Source organism: Antrostomus carolinensis, unplaced genomic scaffold, assembly GCF_000700745.2.
Source record: "Antrostomus carolinensis isolate BGI_N321 unplaced genomic scaffold, ASM70074v2 scaffold9413, whole genome shotgun sequence".
Lineage (NCBI taxonomy): Eukaryota > Metazoa > Chordata > Aves > Caprimulgiformes > Caprimulgidae > Antrostomus > Antrostomus carolinensis.
The window spans coordinates 27,513-49,186 of NW_010303153.1; the positions used below are offsets into that span (position 1 = coordinate 27,513).

Here is a 21,674-nt window from a genome sequence, read left to right on the forward strand (position 1 = left end):
AATGCAGTGTTAAAAGCTATACCAATGGTGTCAGACTCCTTAAGGACTTGAGAAAACTGTCATAACTTCTAAAATAACTGATAATCGTTTGTGGGTCAAAAAGAGCAACATGCTGTATTGCTTAGCTTTCTGCTTTCTTTTTCTCAAGGTTTATCTGAGATTTAATTTTATGTGAAGTACACAAAACACTGTCAGTGAAACATTATCACTTTGTAAAAGCTGTTTAGAATATGGTCTAGCATAAAATGTGCAGAAAATTTAAAAAGAATACTCCCAACTTTTTGCATAGAGCTGTGTTGTATAAATTATTTGAAGCTGTGGCCAAAACCAGTATATGTGAATGTGGCTGCATCTTGATAGTTGCAAAATAAGCCTGGAGCTACAAACTTATATTTTAAAATTTAAAATTATATAAATAAATATATATGTATGGAAATAATTAGGAAAATGTATAAATAAAATTCCATATGTGTGTTTTTGTGTGTGTACATGTCTATGTGTGTGCATATATATGTATTTCTAAGTTCTAAGGGATTTTTTTTTTTTTTTGTCCTATTCATTTCACAATATTTCCATTTAAATGCATATTTTGATTTTTCTTCTGGGACTAGGTGGAATGCCTTTCCATTACACTACTAAAAGAATAATCCACTTTAGCATAATATTTCTCCCTAAAGGGATGGTCTTTTCTAGTCATATGATATTCTTTTTCACAGAATGATATTAACATTCATGATGTAGTGATTTTGTCTTGATTCAAAAGATGTTTTGTTCTGGTACTAAAAAGATTAAGGAGTGTTTTTTGTATCCTGCTGCTAAAAAATACCTCAAAATTCAGGACATCTGAAAACCTTCTAAACCCAAGACTATCTGTATGTTCTTTGTTAAAGATGAGGTATTAGTAAAATTTAGAGTACAAAATTTAGAAGGGATAAAAATGCATGTCACATTTATAGAGTTTAAAAGAAAAAAGAAAGAAAGCATTCCCAGTGAAGTAAATTTAAAATCAAATAATCCTTTAAATTTGAATTTATAAACACCCTTGTATACAACTATATCTTTCAAAAACATGCACTTAAGAAAAGGTAAATATTAATGTTTCTAGTGATGTGATTCTTTGGCATTAAAAAAACAAACTTTTATTATGCAGTCCTCAGAAGAATTTTGTGCAAGATGCATTGATAATATAGAATGGTGGAGCTGCTAATTTTTGATCAGAATACTCAACTTTTAAGCTTACTAAAATTTAAAGATGTTGAGAGATCAAATTAAAGTATGTTGCAGTTGCAGAGGATGGGAGGAAGAGTGAAATCATGCAGGTTTTTCTAGCTAATTGTGCAGAGTCCTGCAGTGCAGAGTATAGTAGAAAGCTAAGCAAGGGCATGTTGGGACACTGGTCAGATCCTGAGTGCACATTCAGCCAGCACACCAGTTCTCTGAGGGGTTCATCCTACATGCTTAATCTTCTACAGTTGGCCCTTAGGACAGAAAATAGAATCGTAGAACCATGGAATGGTTTGGGTTGGAAGGGACCTTAAAGATCATCTCCCCCGCCTTCACCAGCCCCCCCTTCCACTAGACCAGGTTGCTCAAAGCCTCATCCTGCCTGGCCTTAAACACTTCCAGGGAGGGGGCATCCACAGCTTCTCTGGGCAACCTGTGCCAGTGTCTGACCACCCTCACAGTGAAGAATTTCTTCCTAATATCCAATCTAAACCTCCCCTCTTCCAGTTTAAAGCCATTTCCCCTTGTTCTGTCACTACCTGCCCTTGTCAAAAGTCCCTCCCCAGCTTTCTTGTAGCCCCTTCAGGTATTGGAAGGTGCTATAAGATCTCCCCAGAGCCTTCTCTTCTCCAGGCTGAACAGCCCCAACTCTCTCAGCCTGTCCTCATAGGAGAGGTGCTCCAGCCCTCGGATCATCCTGATGTCCCTTCTCTGAACTTGTTCTAGCTGCTCCAGGTCTCTTGTGTTGGGGGCTCCAGAACTGGACACAGCACTCCAGGTGGGGCCTTACGAGAGCGGAGTAGAGGGGGAGAATCACCTCCCTTGACCTGCTGGCCACGCTTCTCTTGACGCAGCCCAGGATACGGTTATTGGCCTTCTGGGCTGCAAGCGCACATTGCCAGCTCATGTTGAGGTTCTTGTCCACCACCACAGGATAATCAATTAATCATATTATACTCCATAGTTTTTTAATAGATTTATCTTTTTTTCAGAGTTTTGATTAGTTAAAAATTCTAATTTAATTTAATGAGTAATTGTACTGCGTATTCTTATATTCTGATAGATTTAAACTTTTCTTTGGCTAGGTGGTTTCATACTATTAACACTATTTTTCATCGTCCTCTTCTACCTAAGCATTTGTAATATCCATAAATTTGTTTTGTAATTGAGAGTGTAAGGTACCTGAAATTTGCAAAAACTTACCACACCCAGATTTATCAGAACTGTTTATAATCATAAAGCCCTTGTTTTTAATATGTATCAAACTAATTTATATTAGGAATGAATTAAAAAATATTGATCAGCTGAACAGAGTTTTAGGTAATAAAATGCTTGATGTTTAATTCTAGTATATAAGAAAGAAATCTTGGAATGTATTCTCAGATTAAGCATGTTATTGTTTATTCTTTTGTATGGTGTATATGCATGTAATTTTAACTATACTTAGTTCATATTTTGAACTATATTAATGATAGGTTTAATGTTCAACAATTTTATTTCAAGGCAGATTTTTATCTCTGTTAGTGCTGGATGGGTTGGCTATTGTGGAAATAAAGTTTAAGCCATTGAAACTGCCGGATCCTGACAATCATAAAATAAAAGTATAATTTTATATGCTTGAGTCTGATCATTTTAGGTATGTGGTTCAGGTGCAGTGCTTTGAACATCGCAGGCTTCCTTTCTCTGAAATTACAAAAGGCCTCCAATGGGTGACTGTTCTCTGTCAATGGCTGGTGTAGGACCTCAAGGTAGTTGCACTGACCACAGCTGCACACCTTATGTGAGAGAAGATACTCAGATACCTGTTTTCATAACTGAAGGTTTACATCTCTATGTTATGTATTTATATTACTAAATTGAAAATATTACTATTGAAATTACGGTCTTTATTCATTTTTTAAAATGTATTAAAAATTTATTACATTTTAAAATGTGTTACAATGATAATTGTGAATTAGAGCATATAAAAGAAAAAGGGGTTTTTGCAAACTATACTACACTTATCCATATCTTGCAAAATAATAAAAAAAAAACAGTATTTTTCAATAAAATACTATTGTTGTGGTAAATGAAAGATAAGTCACCCTTAAACAGTTACTGCTTTTTGTCATTCTAGTTCATTACATAATGCTGTTGTGGATTTTAGAGACTATAAAAGTTTTAGTCTCTATAAACATATTTCTTATGCCTGTATACTGAAACTACAATGAAGTTATCATTAGTTTTCTGTCAGTGAGAGCAAATATTGTAGTCCAGCATTATACTGTATTTCTTACTATTGCAAGGAGATGTAAAGTTACTGCTTAGCAATTGGGTCCGCTCAAGTTTGCGGGGTTTTTCTTTGTTTATTTGTTTTTAACTCAAAAAACCTGCATTGTGAAATACAGCCAGCATCTTATGCAATTTTATTTGGGAGTGCCTGAGAAATGCAGAATCTTTATTTGGCTTCCCAGTGCAGTCACGTTTGCACCCTTTTTTCTTGGGCCATAGTCTTTGTGTTCATGGCAGTATTTTCCACAACTGGAAAACTAGTTGTTAATGATTGGACAGAAATGAACAGAATTCTGAATTACACATCGGAATTTTGCTTTAGAGAGTGGTCCATTTATCTTTCATATGTTTGAAACTTGCCAGAGATTTAATTTTCCTTCTAAGTTCCATGTAATACAACAGCTACAGGTATATCATAGAACTGATAGAAACATCTTACTGCAATCTGATACTGTGCTGTGTGATACTTCATTGTTTCCTTTGATAAACAACTACAATATAGCTTAATATTTATCTTCTGTGAATTGAATTAATTTTTTGGATAGACTTAAGCAAAAACATGGACCTGTTTTGAAGCATTAGATATCCTCTAGTGCTGCTGCCACTTACCCACAGAAGCATAATTTGCCAGCCAGCGTGTTGCACTATCGAGTCTTGCATCCTGACGCTCTTGTCCTTTTGTATATGATCTGTGTGACGGGGAATGGGAACTTTCCCTGTTTCAAGGCTCCAGCAGAAAAATCAAGTTGGATTGAATTGTTCTGTCCATTTGCACTTCTTGACTTACATTTGCATTGTTCTAGTAAAATGATTGCATTCTTCATCTGTCTGAGCTCTGACTTGTATGCAGGCCTAAGTGACTGCTTCTCTGCTACGTTTAGGACTTTTCAGACTACTTGGTCTACTTCTATTGTATTAGAAAAAGATGTTGCTATCAACAGCTTGCTTTGATCTAGAACATCCAGGCAGGGCTGTATTCCCAGAATACTTTTTAGTTACAATGATACACAAGCAATGTAGAAATTAAAAGGCAATGTTCTGGAAAGGAAATGAGGCTCTGTCAGTGGGAAATAGCTCCATGTCTTGTAATTAAAATGAGTGGCTTCTTTTATGGATCATATAAACTATTATAGGAGGAGCCAAGACTTGGAATAAGTGAACTGCTGCCATGTTGCAGAAACATGATCAGCTGTGAAATATTATATGTTCTGTGTATGAGAAAGCAAAAAGGTGAAATTAATGCAAACTTATTTCTATGCTGTCCTGTGCGAAGCCCATAATGGTGGTGGACTCAAGACCCTTGCAGGCATGAACAGTTCAAATAAATTGTTGATAAAACAACTTTTTAGAAGTTGAAAACTGAATTGAAAGAGTAGTCACTGCTAAACCAAATGACCAGGTTTACCAGCCTTATTTTGGATGGTTCCTAATATAGACTGTTCTGGGACACTGTTTTTTTGTGCACATACTAAAAGGAAGAAGCCATGATGTAGACAGTACTACATTTATTTCTGTATCTACTATTACTGCTCTGTTTTCATTGACAGTGATTTTTTGTGCATATCCTGTGTGCATCTTACCAACCTGAAAGAGGTAATTAAAGAGGTACTGAGTAGTGCTCAGTGTATCTGCCAAAGGATTTTTATACACGCTTTATCTTTTTTTTTCTTTTTATTTTTAAAAAAAATATGTATCTGTTTCAATTTGAATTACCTTGAGATGGTTGTAAGGGAGGCCTATGAGCTTTGGGGATTTTTTCATTGATTTTGAAGATGTTATACTGAGATTAATGCAACTGTGGACATTCTGTCTGTACCGTAGTTGTCCTGTGCCTGCTGTGTGCTACAATATTATATGAAAATAAGGTTGTCTTCAGTCATTTAGAAAGGAGAAGAATTTTCCCTTTTAATTAAATCACAAACACTTTGGAAGAGCATCAGAAGAGGAGGCAGCAAATAAAAATAGTGAATACAGGCAGTTGTACTCAGACTAGAAGATTTAGTCTCATCAGAGCTGTCAGTAGATACTGCATGGTGCCTGAAGAACTAAATGCCTGTGTGGGATACTCAGATGTATGATATAATGGACTGCATTAAAGTTAACTCATGTAGTTCTACAGATACCTGGTCATAGGCAATATGGAAACATTACCACAACAAAGGAGTTTAAAGTATAGGAGTAAAACAGATTGTAAGCGCTGCTGAAAACCTCTCTAGGCTGTTCGTCTTTATTATTGATGAAAAGAGTTTGTTCCAAACAATGAATGGTGTTAATTTGCAGAGCCTACAGAAAGTATCTGACCATGATTATTATGGGCATGTGACAGTTATGCCACGTTTGACTTTATAATAGAGGGGAACCAGTAAAGAGATACTAAGAGATAAGAGAGAATCAAACACAGCATTAATTTCAAGAATATTCCTCCTGCTGATCACAAGATGTAACAGCAGAGACTCTTTTTCTGTAGTCCCGTTAACAAATCAAGCCTTATCAAACTGTATGTTGAAGAATGGAGTAAAAATGTTATCGAGAGAGGCTACATGACCAAGTTCTGTCTAGAGTGAGAATCTGTTTGCATCAGATTAACCAAAGACCACTCTGAGAAAATTAAATTTCTCAATCCATTTCCTGAAGCGGCAGGCATATACTGTTGCTGAGGAATTCCACACCTCAAGTGATGGATACACATCAGTTCAAGCACTGCTGAAGACACGGATTTTTTTATTTTTTTCTATTGTCTTTACATTCAGGAATGCTACATTTTGTCTGAGCAAAGACCTAGAAAATGGTTTGATATTAGCAAGGGACCATGCTTTCCTGATACTGATGCCTACATAAGACTACTTACTAGTCTGCCAGGTGCTGTGAGAGATGGCAATTTTAGTCTTTTTTCATTAAAATAAAGCTGAAAGCCCTTAATGGAAGTGCAATAAGTGGACATTTTGAAGCTTGGACCAGGCTAGGAGCTTTTATGTAATTTCTTTCAGAAATTAAAGAAATTCACAGCCTCTGTACATACCTGTAGCTGCAAGGACTGATGTCAGAGAGTTGTGTCGTAAGTTGTTTTTTGCTCAAAGACTTGAAATTCAGTTCAGTCAGTTTCTGCTCTGTAAAGTCTCTATTGCAGTAGACTCTTTGAGTAAAAGGTTTAAAATAGGAATTTGGAGGCAATGTGGACCTCCTGTACTGAGTGTAATAATCTTGCAACACATCTGACATGCTTTTACTAAGGGAGAGTATTGCATTTTTTTTGTTCAAGCTGTATTTTTATTTCCTTACCTATATTAAAAGTTAATTTTTAAATTGTGTCTAATTATTAAGCTGTAAACATCTACTGTAGAAATGTGTTATTGTAAATGGGACAATTCTATAATTAAGAATGTATTCCTACCTATCATTCTACCAAGTTACTGTATCTAAGCAAAGGTTGACATAGACAACTTTAAAAGATTTGTGACTTGAGGTGGCCGCAGTAGCTGAAGTGTCTGAAATGCGTCCATTCAGCTTATATATTAGGAACTGAGATAATAAGCAAAAATACTTGTTTCTCCTGCCATAAGAAAATGAGAAGGACCCTTGATTCTTGCTGCTAAGGTTGATTCTTGATTCTTCCTCTAATGAAGAGGAAGATTTGATTCTTCATGTGAACTGTCTAAGTCTTGTCAGAGAGCGTATTTTAATAGTGTTTTGGAATGTTAAGAGAATCTCTTAAGACTTGGAATAATGGCTATCATTTTAGTAATGCTAGGTCACCTTGTCTTTTTTTCAAACACAGTGATGGAAAAATAATCCAAAGGCACTTTGTAAGAGAATCAAACCTGAAAATCATAGTGTGGCATTTTGTGCTTCACTGGAATCTGGGAAAAAAACTTTGTTGAAACTTTCATCAAAAAGAGTAAATGATGAGGAGCAGAAAATAACAGTGTTTTTGAGTAATATTAAATGAGGTAAAGTGAATCTTCCATCCTCAAACATGGCTTTCGTCTTACACATTCATTGTTGGATAACTTTGTATTCCAGTAACTCATGCCACTACAATAATCTGCAATGTGATACGTGTTTTATATTACAAATCGAGACTTTGATGCTTTGAGAGACTATACAGTTTTGAACTAAAAAAAACTATGCAGAAAGTGCAAGCAACAGATTTTTTTTTGTAAGTTGTCTGTGAACAGTTATAATTTTTGAATTTCTTAATCAGTCAACTACTCTGCATGTACTTCAGCTTTATAGTTTTTGTAACAATTCAAATATTTTGATTCTGCATGTTAGTTATGTAAATGTCGTTTGTGTTATCAGATGACATGACTCAGCAGTGATGCAGATGTGAATTAACTGTCGTAAAAGTCTTAAGTTAAGAATCTTCAGACTTACTGATGAAATTTCAGCTTTGTCTTCAGGGGACTGTCAGGCTAAATCTTTGTTTTCCGTGTCTATCATTAGATATTTTTTCACAAGTACTTCAAATTACTGAATATGATCAACATTTCAGCTAAGTCCTAATGAACACTTTTGACAATGTTTGCGTGACTTGTTCAAATATTGCATTGGATAATTTTGTATCTCAGTCGACCTTAAGTGGAAGTTCATTTCCTCTTACAGAATGTGGTGTTTGGTCCAGTACGGTATGCTCCAGGTGCTATTTCTTCAAGGCTAGTTGATATAATGCTGAGATTGACAGTTTAATCTTGATGGAATGTAGGATTTACAAGTACTTTTAGTAGCTCTTTCCTACAAATACTACACGTTAACAAAGTTAACATTGCTCTGGAACATAACAATATAGGCCAGTACCTGCCTTCATAAGGCAAAGACCTTTTTTTCTTTCCTTTTTTTTTTTTTTTTTTTTAATATATAATTCTGAAGAAGTCACACATAATTGTATATGTTGGTATCTTAAAAAACTGGTTTTTAAATTTAAATCACAGTGGTTGACTACTAATTCTAGATAAATGTGTAAGAAATGTTTATAATTTTTTTTTTGTCTTTTCGTGTTATAGCTGTTAGATATAATTGCTGCTGATTGCAAAATAGTTACACTTAAAATCACCAACACTTATAATATCCAATCTAGCATGGGAACAGAAGCATGTGTGGTTACTTGACTGGTGTAGTTGTTCACTGGCATCTTGTCATTACAACGTAATATCTTTTATTCAGTCTGGAGTTGACTGTTCATGCTAAATTTGGTTATCAAATTAAGTAATCAGTCTTCGTTGAGGTAATTTTATAAACAAGGTTTCCTGAAAGAAGTATCTGCAGGCAAGTTTGCTCTGTAATTATTTGAACATTTAAGAGCTGGAAGTCCCAAAGGTGAAGCAGACATTTCTGTGAAACCAAATCTCTGCATGAAATGCAATTTAAAAAAAAAACCCAACTTTTTTGTTGAGCTGCAGACTGTTGTTTCCCTATCAAAGACTTTGTAGCTTCTACTGACACGCAGGTCTCTTGTGCACTAAGTCGACTTGTATAAAGAAAACAAAAAACATATAGTTCTGTAGAAAAGTCCTTAGGTAACCTTTGCAATACTGGATATGTCTATTGATTTTGATTTTAGTGTTCTATGTTTTTTGATAGGTATATCTAACTATATTAAATTTTACTAAATGCATTCTTTTTAGCATGACTTATTTTTTGATGGAAAAAATGAATTAGTCAATGTACATTAAATAATTTAGAAAAAAAATCTTGTGAAATAATATATATGAAAATATATTTGACTGCTTGTATTCTATGAAAATATTTAATATTTTAGATAACATTAAAAATTTTGTACATTAACAGATTATTTGTAATTCCTAAGACCAATTGTTCACTTTGTAAATGCAACTGAACGGAGAATCAGTATATTGGGAAAACCTGCATTTTTGGTGTGCTGTATAGCTGTAGTGGAAGATTTTCCTGGTTTTCTCTTTCTGCTATTTAGAATTTAATTCTGGCTTTTTGAACTGCAGTGTTTCAATATATTCCTCTTTGATATTAGACTTTGAGAATGGTATTTCTGTTGCATTTGCTCTCTTCTTTTTCATTTGCAGTGGTGTGTGTGTGTGCTCACGTACATACAAATGTACCCTTGCACTGTCTCCCTGAATCTTTGGTGCTTCCAGGTAGCAAGAGGAACATATACTAATTAAATATGGTTATTCTAAGATTACAATTAGATACTGAAAGCTGGGACTGAGAGCTGGTGAATATCCTCCTACATGGAATTAATAGATTTTCTGTGTGTGTATGTGCAGTGTTTCAATCATTGTATTTGTAAAACTGTTGAATTTGGGCCATCAGTTACTCTTAAAGGTGGTGGTGTGTCTGGCTGTGCCTTATGCAGGGCATTCACAAAAATGAATCTAGTTAGCTTTTAAAGTGCTTTAGTTACATAGTAGTATCTCCTTGTATAGCTACTATTATTCAAAATTAATTTACTTTTAAAGTGAGTTAAGCTAAGCATGTTGAAGACTACTGAAGTTCTTAATGAGAGTGTTCACACAGAGACTGCATGTGAATCCACATTAAATTAATTTCCACCCCTGTTTTTGGAACTACTTTTTCCTAAGGAATGAAGACATGAGATATACGTGCTTTGAGGTCTCTGAGTGGAAGATCAGAAAGTCCCAGATGGTGTGTCATGATCCATGAGGCCGTGATTCATAGCTCGTCTGCAGAACTTTACCAAACAGCGGTTTTTCAATTTGAAGTGGAGTTATTATATCCCTGTGTCTCAGGGATATTTCCATACTGTCTTTGATTACTTGCAGCTGCTTCTGACAGGCATATCAAAGCTTAGAAAAATCACATACTCTGTTTGAAATCAGTATAATCAGTGATCTTAGAATGCTTCACAAATTACAAGACAAAACACATATTTAAAAATTTTCCACTCAAATGATTGCAGAAGCCTAAAAGTTCTGTTTCCAACGTTGTGTTTTAATTTGAAGTTTTGCAAATGACTGATAATCATTATTTAGACACAAATGACCTTAAGCTTTAATTTAAGCATGTGTAACAGTTTTCTGTTACTCAATGCAAGCTTCAAGGAGGATATTGGAAAGGGAACTTCATTTAGAGATAATCTATTTTATATCTTGGTCATAAAATGTACTCTATTGTGGCAAAGCTGTGAAGCAAATGTTAAAAATTCAACCTAGTTTAACCATTCTTCAGCTGTTTATACTTCAGTTTTTAGGGGTATTCTGCATTTTTCTGAGTGGGAGTGTTCAAATTTTTTTGCAGTGCACATGAACAGGCATATATAGGCACAATTCTAGCACTTCCTTTTTCTTTGTTATTGTTTTATCTGTTGTATGCAATATTTCATTTAAGATAGACAGTATTAAGGTGGAGAATAGTTCTGTGCAGTGATATGCTTAGCAGTAACCTTTACTTGCGATGTGATATTGTCTGGATGTCTTATTTTGTTCAGCTTTCTCTGGCACTGATGAAGCCTAAGGCTGCTGTTTCTTTGAGTTGCTGATAATTTTTTATCTGATTAACTGACACATTTAGTTGAAATCAGACACAGCCCTTAGGCTGGGCATGAATTTAATTTAAAAAGTATCAAAGGTTTGCACTCTGTGCTGTTTAATCATCATGTTTATCAGGCAAAGAAAAATTACCGAAGGACTATAGGGAGAGGGTTATCTTAAGGAGCGGTAACTTGGGAAATTGATAATAACTCTGAGGTAATTTACAGCTAACTTTTACATTCATTAATACAACATTTCTCATTAATAATTACAGTGCATGTAATATACTAATTAAATTGAAAACATTAGCGCTAATTTTATTTTTACTGAACTCTGAGAGGATTGGGTAAAGACATTAAAATGTGAAATTAAAGAAAACCTCTGTACTAATACTACTGCAGTGAATATTTTACTTAATAGTAGAATACTTCTACCAGTATTGTATGCTACAGTGCATATGTAGACATTTCCTCAAATTACCCTCAATATCCTTAATTGAATTGCAGTCATTGAAATAAAAAAAAAATGCGAAATTGAAATCACGGTGTGCTAGCAGAAATTACTCTTACATTTCTGTTTACATTTTACATCTGTGAACCGGTATGTCAGTATTGTACATGGACCTTACAGAGCCCCTTTAACAACACCATAACAGTAAATATGGTCATGAAACTGATGTTTTGAAGCTTTCACAAAACTGTTTAACTTTTTATACTATTTTCTGATAGAAAATACAGCCAAAACCAGTTTATGATACACAGAGAGCAGCAATTTTGAATTGTGAGCTAGTTTTCAGTTAGTTAGTACTCTTTGCATGCTTCAAGTGCTGAGCTGCATACACTGTGTGACAAGGCTTTGTGTAAACTTTGTCCAGTTGAGGAATTTGTGAAGGTCGTTAGACCGTTTTTTTCTGTTCCACCCCACACTCCATCTTTCTTCCCTTCAAATCTTCTTATTTCTTGAATTTGTGCCACTCCAACCTTGATTTGTTGGACCATACTGAATAGAGGGATTGAATTTATTCCATTTCATGGTATGTAAGTATATTAACTCGTTCTCCTATTTCAAGGGATTTATTAAGTATATTGATGTTTCTCCTTATGGAAGCTGCTGTCTGGACAGTGATGGAACTTTATATTTGCTCTTTACCATCAGAAGAACTAAATGAAAAGTGATGATGGTAAATAACTCCCTGTTAAAAGTCTTTAAACATGAATGCTAACCACAACTGAAAAATGACACAATGTACTGCCATTTCAAAACATGATTAAAACTTACGTACTATGAAAGGAAATAAACTAGAATAATTGCAGAACATCTAGTATATGATTATTTAAATCAGATTTAATGTAGCTTGTCAGCAAACAGCCAATGACAGTCTTCTGTTCTTTTGTTACTAACTTCAAGATATATTCTATGCATATATATGCATGTATGAGTATATATATTATATACTCATACATGCATATATATGTATAGAAATATATATATATGTATAGAAATATATATATTTCATATATATATATATGCATGTGTACATATATTTTATATATATATTTATGTGTTTGTATATATATATACACACACACATTCATACACATGCACATCCACCCTCTAAATGTGTTCTAAGTATGTATAATTGAAAAAAAACCCAACCAAACAAACCCCAAACAAAACCTATGAGAAATATACTCAATATTTAAATTTCAAGTTTGGGCCATTGTCCCAACAGTTGTTTAATAGAAGTTCTGTGACCTTAAGGATTATAATGGCTTTTTGAATTCCTTTACCATAGGATGATTTTGAAATTCAGGGTTAGCTTTTTTAAAATCCCAAACAAATAGATCTGTAGAGCAGAATTCATTTTCATACAGAAGTAGTATTATTGTGTTTTTGTAAGAACAGGACACTTAAGTTTCTACTTCCGGGTAATTTTCTTTGTCATTTAAGGGAGTTTTCTTACTGAGTATCTTTGCTGATGTATATATTTTGTGAGAACTTGAAAAACTGAATTTAAAAAAAATTACCATGTTTATTGCTCTGTGAGCTTGTTAAAAAAGTATTGGGCAAGTCAGTTGCCATCTTCATGGATGAACAGGAGATTCTGTGAAATCCGTACATTTGGGAAATTGTGAAAGGAAGTCCTGCAGGTACTCATTTCGCTGCATATTTGTTTATTATGAGGATCACATCTTTTTGACATATGTGATATAGTTACTGTCTTCTTACATCTCCAATACAGCTATTTATTTCCCATTCTTAGAGAAAGAAGAGTATATATAATGGTGTTATAGATGTTATAAGTTATATATATAACAATATAATATTATGATGATAACAGTAAATGTTACTTTTTTTAGCAAGGAAAGATAAGTGTATGTGTTATAAAACAGGTTGCCCAGAGAAGTTTGGATGCCCCCTCCCTGGAAGTGTTCAAGGCCAGATTGGACGGGGCTTTGAGCAACCTGGTCTAGTGGAAAGTATCAACCCCCATGGCAGGGGAGTTGAAACTAGATAATCTTTAAGGTCTCTTTCAACCCAAACCATTTTATGATTCTATGATAAAAGAATATGGAAAATTGTGTATGATATCTTTATTTACGTAGCCATGGAGATTAATCTAGTTGTGAGACAACAGTTGTATAGCCTTGTGTTTGTTTGTATTAGATACTTCAAAAACATTACTTACAGAACTTAGTTGATGGGATAGTTTGCCTCTGGTAACTTAGAACTGAACAGTGAAAGTTGTTATTAAATGGTCTTTAGAGTCTGGTTTTCCAGAATATCTGAGCACCCTTTTTTTTTTTTTTTTAATCAAGAAATAGATAGAAAAAATCTGTGATAGAACATTGGATGAGAAGTTTCCTCAATGTTTGGAAAACGTACTGAATATCATTTCCTAAATATCATTCTCTATCCAGCTACTATAAAACACTATAAAAGTGTTCAGTTATTAATTTATAATTTATATTTCATAACTTAATTTATAACTTTTTTGACAGAAATAGTCAGAAAAAGCCCTGAATATTTCAAGCCTGTTAGGAAAACAAACAAACAAACAAACAAATCTCCTATTGTATATAAGAACTGATGGCAATACAATTTTATGCTGAAAAAGTTTGTAACCCTAACTGTTCAAAATTATGGTAAGAATAAAAATTCAGAATAACTTAAAATTCTCTTATATTTGTTCACAGTGTAATGACACTACACACAATGGACAGATGCAAATAAAACGATACTGTTAAGAAGTACCGATGCTGGGAATCTGTACTTGATCAGTGAGCTCCAAACTGTTCCACTTTTGAAAAATTATTGCTGCTGATAATACTCAATAAAAGCTTAAAAACATGTGTGTTAAACCAGTATTTTTAAATTGATACTTGTGATGCAAAGTCCTTAAACAGGAGTAATTTCAAAGTATGGTCACCTCTGTTTATTTTCTGTGAGAATATAAGATCCCATTTAGTTCCATGGTAATGACTATTGTTTGCCAAAGGGTAAGTTTCAGAGCTCTAAGACAGGAAATCCAGGGCAACTGTAGGCATTATTTGCATTGCTACATGGTGTTTCCAAAAGTTCATTTATATCTTAGTCTTTGAATCTGTGGCAGGGAAGAGTCCATTAAAAAAAAAAAAAAAAAAAAAAAAAAGAGTTGGTTTTAATCATTTATTATTAACAGAACCATTTTTTCTTAAAAAATATGTTATTCAAAGATAGTACATCTTATTCTTGCAAGGACTTTAGAAAAATTACTTAAACATTTCCTCTCTACACTTCTGCACGAATAGTATGTCCAATTATTTTCTAACAGTTCTTCCTGAAATACCTCACTATTAGAATCATTAATGCATTTTTATGGCTGATCTTATGGATGGACCTGCTATCAGAAAAGTATTGTAATATTAAAGTTAAGTGATGTGATTTGATTCCTTTGACTCCTGTTATTCTTCTAGTAGATGGTAGTACTAATTGCAGCTGTGATGGCAGTCTGGGAGTTGCCATTTTCATGGATCAGAAAAGATTGCTTATCTTTGCATCGCAACTAAGTGAGGGCTATAAGAAAATTCAAAACTGTTTTCTGGATGTTAACAGTTAAGGACTATGCTTTGCAAGAATGTATATTCTGTATTTTTCAACTACAAAAAAGAGAAATATCAAGTGAACATAGGGATAGATGTCTGTGAGATGAAATATATAATATACACATATAGTTAAATATAGTTAAAGTTATTTACTGTGTGACCATAAAAGATATTTTTACCTGGCAAAGTCCTGTAAATTGGAGCATGCAGAACTTAATAGCAAAATCTTACTGAAATCAAAAGGAATGGTCACAGTCTTACCATTTAAGCATGTCTTGATGTCAACGTATTGTGATGGATTCAGCCAGAAAGGTCAATTGTACTGTTACTGTATGTGCATAAAGTCTTAAAAAATGTAGAGTGTTTGGTGGTTGGTATTCTGTCCGTTAGTGATTTTCTGTTGCACATGGTTCTTAATAAGAACAAATTGATTTGTGTCTTAATGGAATCTGAAACCAGTAAAAATTGGATTAGAGTCATCTCTGTTTATTAGACTGTAACACTAATGTATTCACCTGCTGGTAACTTAATTAAAGATAAACAATTCTAGTAATCTCAATAAGTAGAAAATCTGAATAATTATTTGTTTTGCCTTTTCCCAGATTTTACTTGTTTTATTGTGATCATTGAACCTAGTGTGTTCCATGAAGTAATAAATACTTAGTGTTTGAACAGATTTCTAGTATGGTAATGCTAGCTGCAGAAACCCCACATATATCCCACAATTCTTAATATATTAGATGTGGTGTATCATTTGTATTATGCTGCCTTGCATGAAGTAGTAGTAATGAAAAAGAATTTGAACATTCAGTGTCCTTAACACTGGGAGGCTATTGAGGTGATTGTAGAAGTTCTTTATGGTTTTGGTTTTTATTTTATTATGGTTCCTTGGTTCATAGGCTAAATCTGTTTTACTCTTCCCTTGCCATCATCCCGAGTCTCTGGTCTGCTTTATGATCATATAAATGCGGATACTTTTTTGCAGTGTTTTTCTGGTTTTGCCTTCCCCTCTTCCTTTCTGTAATTGAATACTTCTCTTTCTATAAAGGCTTTCAGTTTTATTACTGTATATTGTCCTAGTCTCTGATAGTCTGGATACATTCTTACAGCAGGAGTCCCAAGTTTCTTTGTAAATGTAAGAAGCCCCAGCTATTCTGATTCTGTGATTCCATTACAAATATATTATAGTGTGTTGAGCAGAAAGGGATACAGGCTGCTTGATTCCTTTGCACACAAAGATGTGTGGTGACTTGGAAACATGGACAGATCCTGTGTGTGGACCACTTAATGATTATTACTTTTGAGGATATATTACTTTTGAGGAATGCATAAGCAGAAATACAGGTGATGTTTTGTACATATTGGATGATGTCCAAACATTGTGACAAGCACATTTTGAAGGAATTGTTAGTGTTATTCTTTTTATATAAAAATACAAACAAACAATGCTTAACTGTCATGTTTTCCAAGATGTTTATTTGACTTAACTTCATAATTTTTCTAAAACGAACTTTGAAGAATGCAACTTAAGTGCAATTGTAGCAGTACAGGTAAACTGCATATCAAAATTGCGTGAAACAAAGGAATATGGGAAAAGCATTTTAGATGTATGTGAAGATCCAAGAAGGCTTGAACGAATAATTTTATTAAATCTATTTAAAGAAAACTCTACTTACATAACTGTGTTAACTTTTTAAGAAATGTAATTCTAGATAAGTGAGCCGAGTAAATTGAAATGTCTGTGATTTATCTTTATTCTGAAAAGAACTTTGAAACCTTGTAGCACAGAAAACTCAAAGAGGAGAAAAAGTAATATTGTCTGGATAATAAAGTTAATTTTTAGCAGTGCTGTTACTTCTGGATATGTGAAAAGCTGTGCTGCTCTCTTCTGTGCAGGATCTGCATTCCAGTCCTTTCAGTTCCATGTACTGGGCACTGGGAAAAAGATATATTCTTGGTTGATTCTGCTAGTAGAGGTGCTGAATCTCTGGTGCTTAGGCCAACATATACTGCTATCATTAGTTTTTCTTGTCTTTTTTCAGGACAAAGAAGGAGTGGAGGGTGTATCTGTGGGAGCCATTCTTTCTGACTACCAGAGAGTTCGAGTTGAAAATGTGTAAGAAAATATTCATCTTTATTAATATAGACATTCTGGAAAGTGCTTTACTTGTTTGTTTTTTAACTCAAATTCTGGAGCAGAGACAGTTTCTTTATTTCTCATGTTCTATGATACCAAATTCATTCAATTGTTAATATAAATACCTTTTTTTTTTTTTCCCCTGGAACCATGTGTTCATTAGTAAAAATCTAGTAGAGACTATACTGCATTTTTTGATTGATCTTCAGGTCTCTGATGGATCTTTTAGAGTTTTGATATGAAAATAGTTGAGGAGATTCAGATCTTTGATTTGAACTTGAAAGCTCATTCAGTTCCAGTGACTACAGTGTTGTGGTCAGGTATCTCTGTTTTTCAACAGAGTTTTAATACAGAAGAACATTCTGTGACTTGTTATCAGGGTTTAAATACAAGAAAATCCTTATATGCATGTCTTTTCTTCCTTAAAATCTAAAATCTGTTATCATTAATCAGGAGTTTTCATTTGTCATTTCTACTGTGCATGCTCTTTTTAAGTCTAGATAGACTGTGATACTTTTAAGAGTCTTATTTAAAAAAAAAAAAAAAAAAAGATTTTATAGTGGGAATTGTGTGTGTTGTATAGGCCAGGATTTGATTTGGGTCTAGAAAAAAATTTTCACTACGTACGTCTCACGAAATGCAAAACCACTTTGTGTTAAAAATTAATATTAATTTCATGAGTTCATTAGTTATTTGTTGCTGATAAAAGCAAATATCTAGAATACTTCATGAACTGTAAGAATGGTGAAGTTAATGCTGTGCCAACTTGACTCACATCAGCAAGCTACACAGCATGGGTGTTTTCTTTAACGCTTTACATGGGTAAATTGCAGTCAGAAATAGCTGCTTTCTTTTTATTTTCCCTTACACTTAAAACGCCTTAAGGACTGCCTGATCATGTTACTAGATATTTTAGAAAAGATTGCTTTTGTTGATTGTGGGTTTCACATCTTTTACCACAGCCAAAAGATTGACAGTACATCGCCATATTTCAAACAGACCTGATTAATTCCAAGGTTGCTCAGTGGTAAAAAAATTTTACATTGATCTGTAGATTCACCCCTTGCAATAAAGTTGTTTCCCATAAACCATCTCCATTACTTGGAGTCAGCTACTTTGTTAGCTAAAGTTAGGCATCTAAATGAACTACTTCACATTCAGAGTTGCTAAGTATTTCTCTTAATTTCACAACTTAGTGCTCTGTTAAAATATATGGAAGTAATAACAAAATTAAGCAGATTACATGGGTACTATCAATTTATGTGTTGACATTAAACATCCATTTAACTATAAAGTCTTGACACTAATACTAGTGGATCTATCTAACATATGGAAGAAAGCCCATCTATTACATAAGAAATGGTAATTGACAAATAAATGTAATTTTTGAGTGTTCGACGCTAGTCCCATAGTTGAATGTTTTTAAGTTTTTCTGGAACCAGTTATTGCACATTTTACAACCAACTGATAGGACTTGACAGTTTGCAGAAGGGTTACCTATCAGTAGTGCAAATTAGTGATTCTCTGATGTGATAAACAATCAAATGGTGTCTCAATATGATATGTATCAAACCAAATAATTGCATTTTCATTAACAAGTTGTTACTTTGTATCACAAGCTGTATACATTTTCCTGTGTGATTATTTTCCTTGGGTGTTGATCACAGCTTGGTTCAGTGTAACAAATTCAGCATATTGTACCGGTGACATGAGCCCCATTTATCATAGAGCAGTAACTCCTGCATAAGCTGTGTTCATAAAAAGTGTTCACTTCCTAAGGTGTTAATGGGCTTGTGTCCCTAAATATTTAGGAATGTGTTTTCTCATGGTTTTACTTGCATTCCCATGCACAGCTATTTATATCAGTGAGTTAATATCTTACTTACATAGATGAATTATAGCCAGAACAAGCTTATTTTTTTTTTAATATTAGACTTGTATATACTGAAATCTAGAAATAGTATTGTAATTAAAATTTTAGAAGAAAAATTAAACTTAGGAATTTTTTTTTTTAATTTTACATGACTCATGCTGTGTAAAAGCATAATGCTTGGCTTTATCTATTTTTTTGTTTTTAAGATGCAGAAGGCTTAATCTTCAGCCTTTAGCTTACCTTTGGCGTCGGAACCAGGAAGTATTGCTTAAAGAAATGATATCATCTAACATTCAAGCCATAATAATAAAAGTGGCTGCTTTTGGTATGTATTCAGATTCTGAGCAATATTGCCTACTGAAACTTCCCATGGACAGATCCACAATATAACAGAGAAAAACAGAGATTTTGTTCCATATCTTAGGATAAGAAATGTTAATAACAAGAAAATTTAAAAAAATTACATGGCTGAATACCAGTCATGATGTCTGAATAATTAATTTGTCTGTTTGCAATTCATTCTTAGAGTAGACTTGGAAAACTGGAAAGCAATTCTTCTTAGCATCTGACTAAATTGCTCTTGTATTTTTTTTGTTCTAGTTTGGTTTTGATTTGCAGTAAAGATGCATGCATAATTCAGTGGTTCACAGTATTGTCATTTATAGATGATGCAGACTGGTGGCTAGACAATATTATAAAACAACCGTGAAAGTTTTAATAGAAATACAGCAAATTAACATCAAACAAGATGTAATTATATGAGGCCAAAACATTTTGTTTAACAACAGTCTTTGAGTTGGTAAAGCATATAGCAAACAGATATAGTTCATCGTTGCCTTAAAAAAAATGGTATTTACAATGTAGTTGTTTACTACACTAGAAAATCTATGTCTTTTCATTGTCAAATATGTAAAATGAGCTTTGTATAGTGAAGCAAATCAATATGGAAGATAACCTGTTTGTTTATTATTTCAATGTAAAGATGAGGTTGAATAGGTTTTATAGGAAGGCTTATGGAATGACATGCTCTGTAAACCTAAGAAGCACATAAGAAACCTGTTAATGGTACAATATATTCATTGCAGGGCTTTGTGCAGTTTTTAATTTAAGAATATAAAATGAGGTCTTAAGTGTAAAATGTGACCAAAGGACTTTTCCTTTTTCGGTTGACTATAGATTTGTGGTCCATTGGACTGAAGAATGGTTAGTATGATACAAGAGGATCAGTGGCATCGGTGGCTAAAGATGTATGTTTAAAAAATAGTGGTGTATAACCTTGCATTAGAAGTCCAATATTTGGTTTATTGAGGCAACTTTCACATCAAATTCCTTATGTCTATCTTCTTTAAAGAATGCTTTACAAAGTATTGTATCCTAAATATTAACTAAGAATTGAATTACGGTCCCTTTAAACTGGAAGAATTCCATGACTACTTTTTTTAAAAATATATAATTTTATTTATTTATTTATTTATTTGTTCTTCTTTAGCTGGTTTGATTTTTAATTTGTTTTTACATTATTACTATGATGGTCTTGCTGTGTTATTCTCTAAGATCCACTAGGGTTGCTAGTGAGATTAGAATGATTACTAATACCATATTCCCTCATTCACTTACAGCAGTGTAATTTAGTAGTATTTTCCTGAATTTTGAAAGCCCAGTTACAAATATATAGGAGTTGAATGCTGTCTTTTCTACAATAAGACACTATTTTTTTTAAACTGGGGAAAAAAAAAAAAAAAAAAAGGCCCAGAAAAGTACATTTTTATATTTATGTTATTTTTCTATAAAATAGAATGCTTTCATTGCTTATGCTGACATAAGGAAAAAATAAAAGTCCACAAAGAATATGTAACATGCTTTTTCACATCAGAATTATTTTTCATCAAGTTTAGGTTGTTTTCACTATATTTTGTACAAGTGAAGAAAACTAATTATGAAAAGGAAAAAAAAAACACACAAAATGAAGCTAGTAAATACTGTTTAAAATTTATTTGAAAAATGTTAAAGAAAATATATTATTTAAATGATAAAACTATTTCACAAGTAGACATCACTGATGACCTGTCTTGTGCCTGAAACAAGATAAGCTTGTCTTTTGTGTTCTACAGTCTTAAAGAAACTTAAAATGCACTAGTTAGCACACAAAGAGTGCTTTGTGGGCTATTCATTGAAGGAGTGAATACCATAAATACTTGTAGATAGCAATTAGATAGAAAATCACTGTGAGATATTTTTCTTTTTTATTTTTTTGGCTACAGGTAAAAGAAAGATCTTATCAGAGTCAATTTCTCACCTGCCTCAGGCAGACGTAATTAGATGTAAGCAAATTTAATGGAGCTTGTGTGCTCTGGGGCCATTCTGTAATGCTTTAATAATTGCATGCCTTATTAAAGTGGATTTAAGGTATGAAGGCTGTTTAACTTATCAAGTGGCAAAGAAGATAAGATACAGTTTAACTTTTTGCCTCTTAGATTAATAATCAAAGCTAGAGTGCAATGAAAATATTTAAAATAACAGATTTAAGAGTCTGAAGGGTAATGCCTTAGATGGTACATTGTACAGATGTTAATGCAAGAAACGAATCTGTAACGTAGCTTGACATTCATCAGCACTGGCAT

The 21,674-nt window shown here is 33.3% G+C and overlaps 1 protein-coding gene across 1 annotated transcript in view; it reads left to right on the forward strand.

Annotated features, from left to right (window-relative positions):
- DPH6 (diphthamine biosynthesis 6) overlaps nucleotides 1-21,674 on the forward strand; it is an 80,897-nt gene that overhangs the window by 23,989 nt on the left and 35,234 nt on the right. The window contains exons 3-4 of the mRNA XM_010164003.2: nucleotides 17,086-17,159; nucleotides 19,260-19,378. Of these exons, the coding sequence (XP_010162305.1) occupies nucleotides 17,086-17,159; nucleotides 19,260-19,378 (193 nt within the window). The remainder of the gene's footprint in view (nucleotides 1-17,085; nucleotides 17,160-19,259; nucleotides 19,379-21,674) is intronic.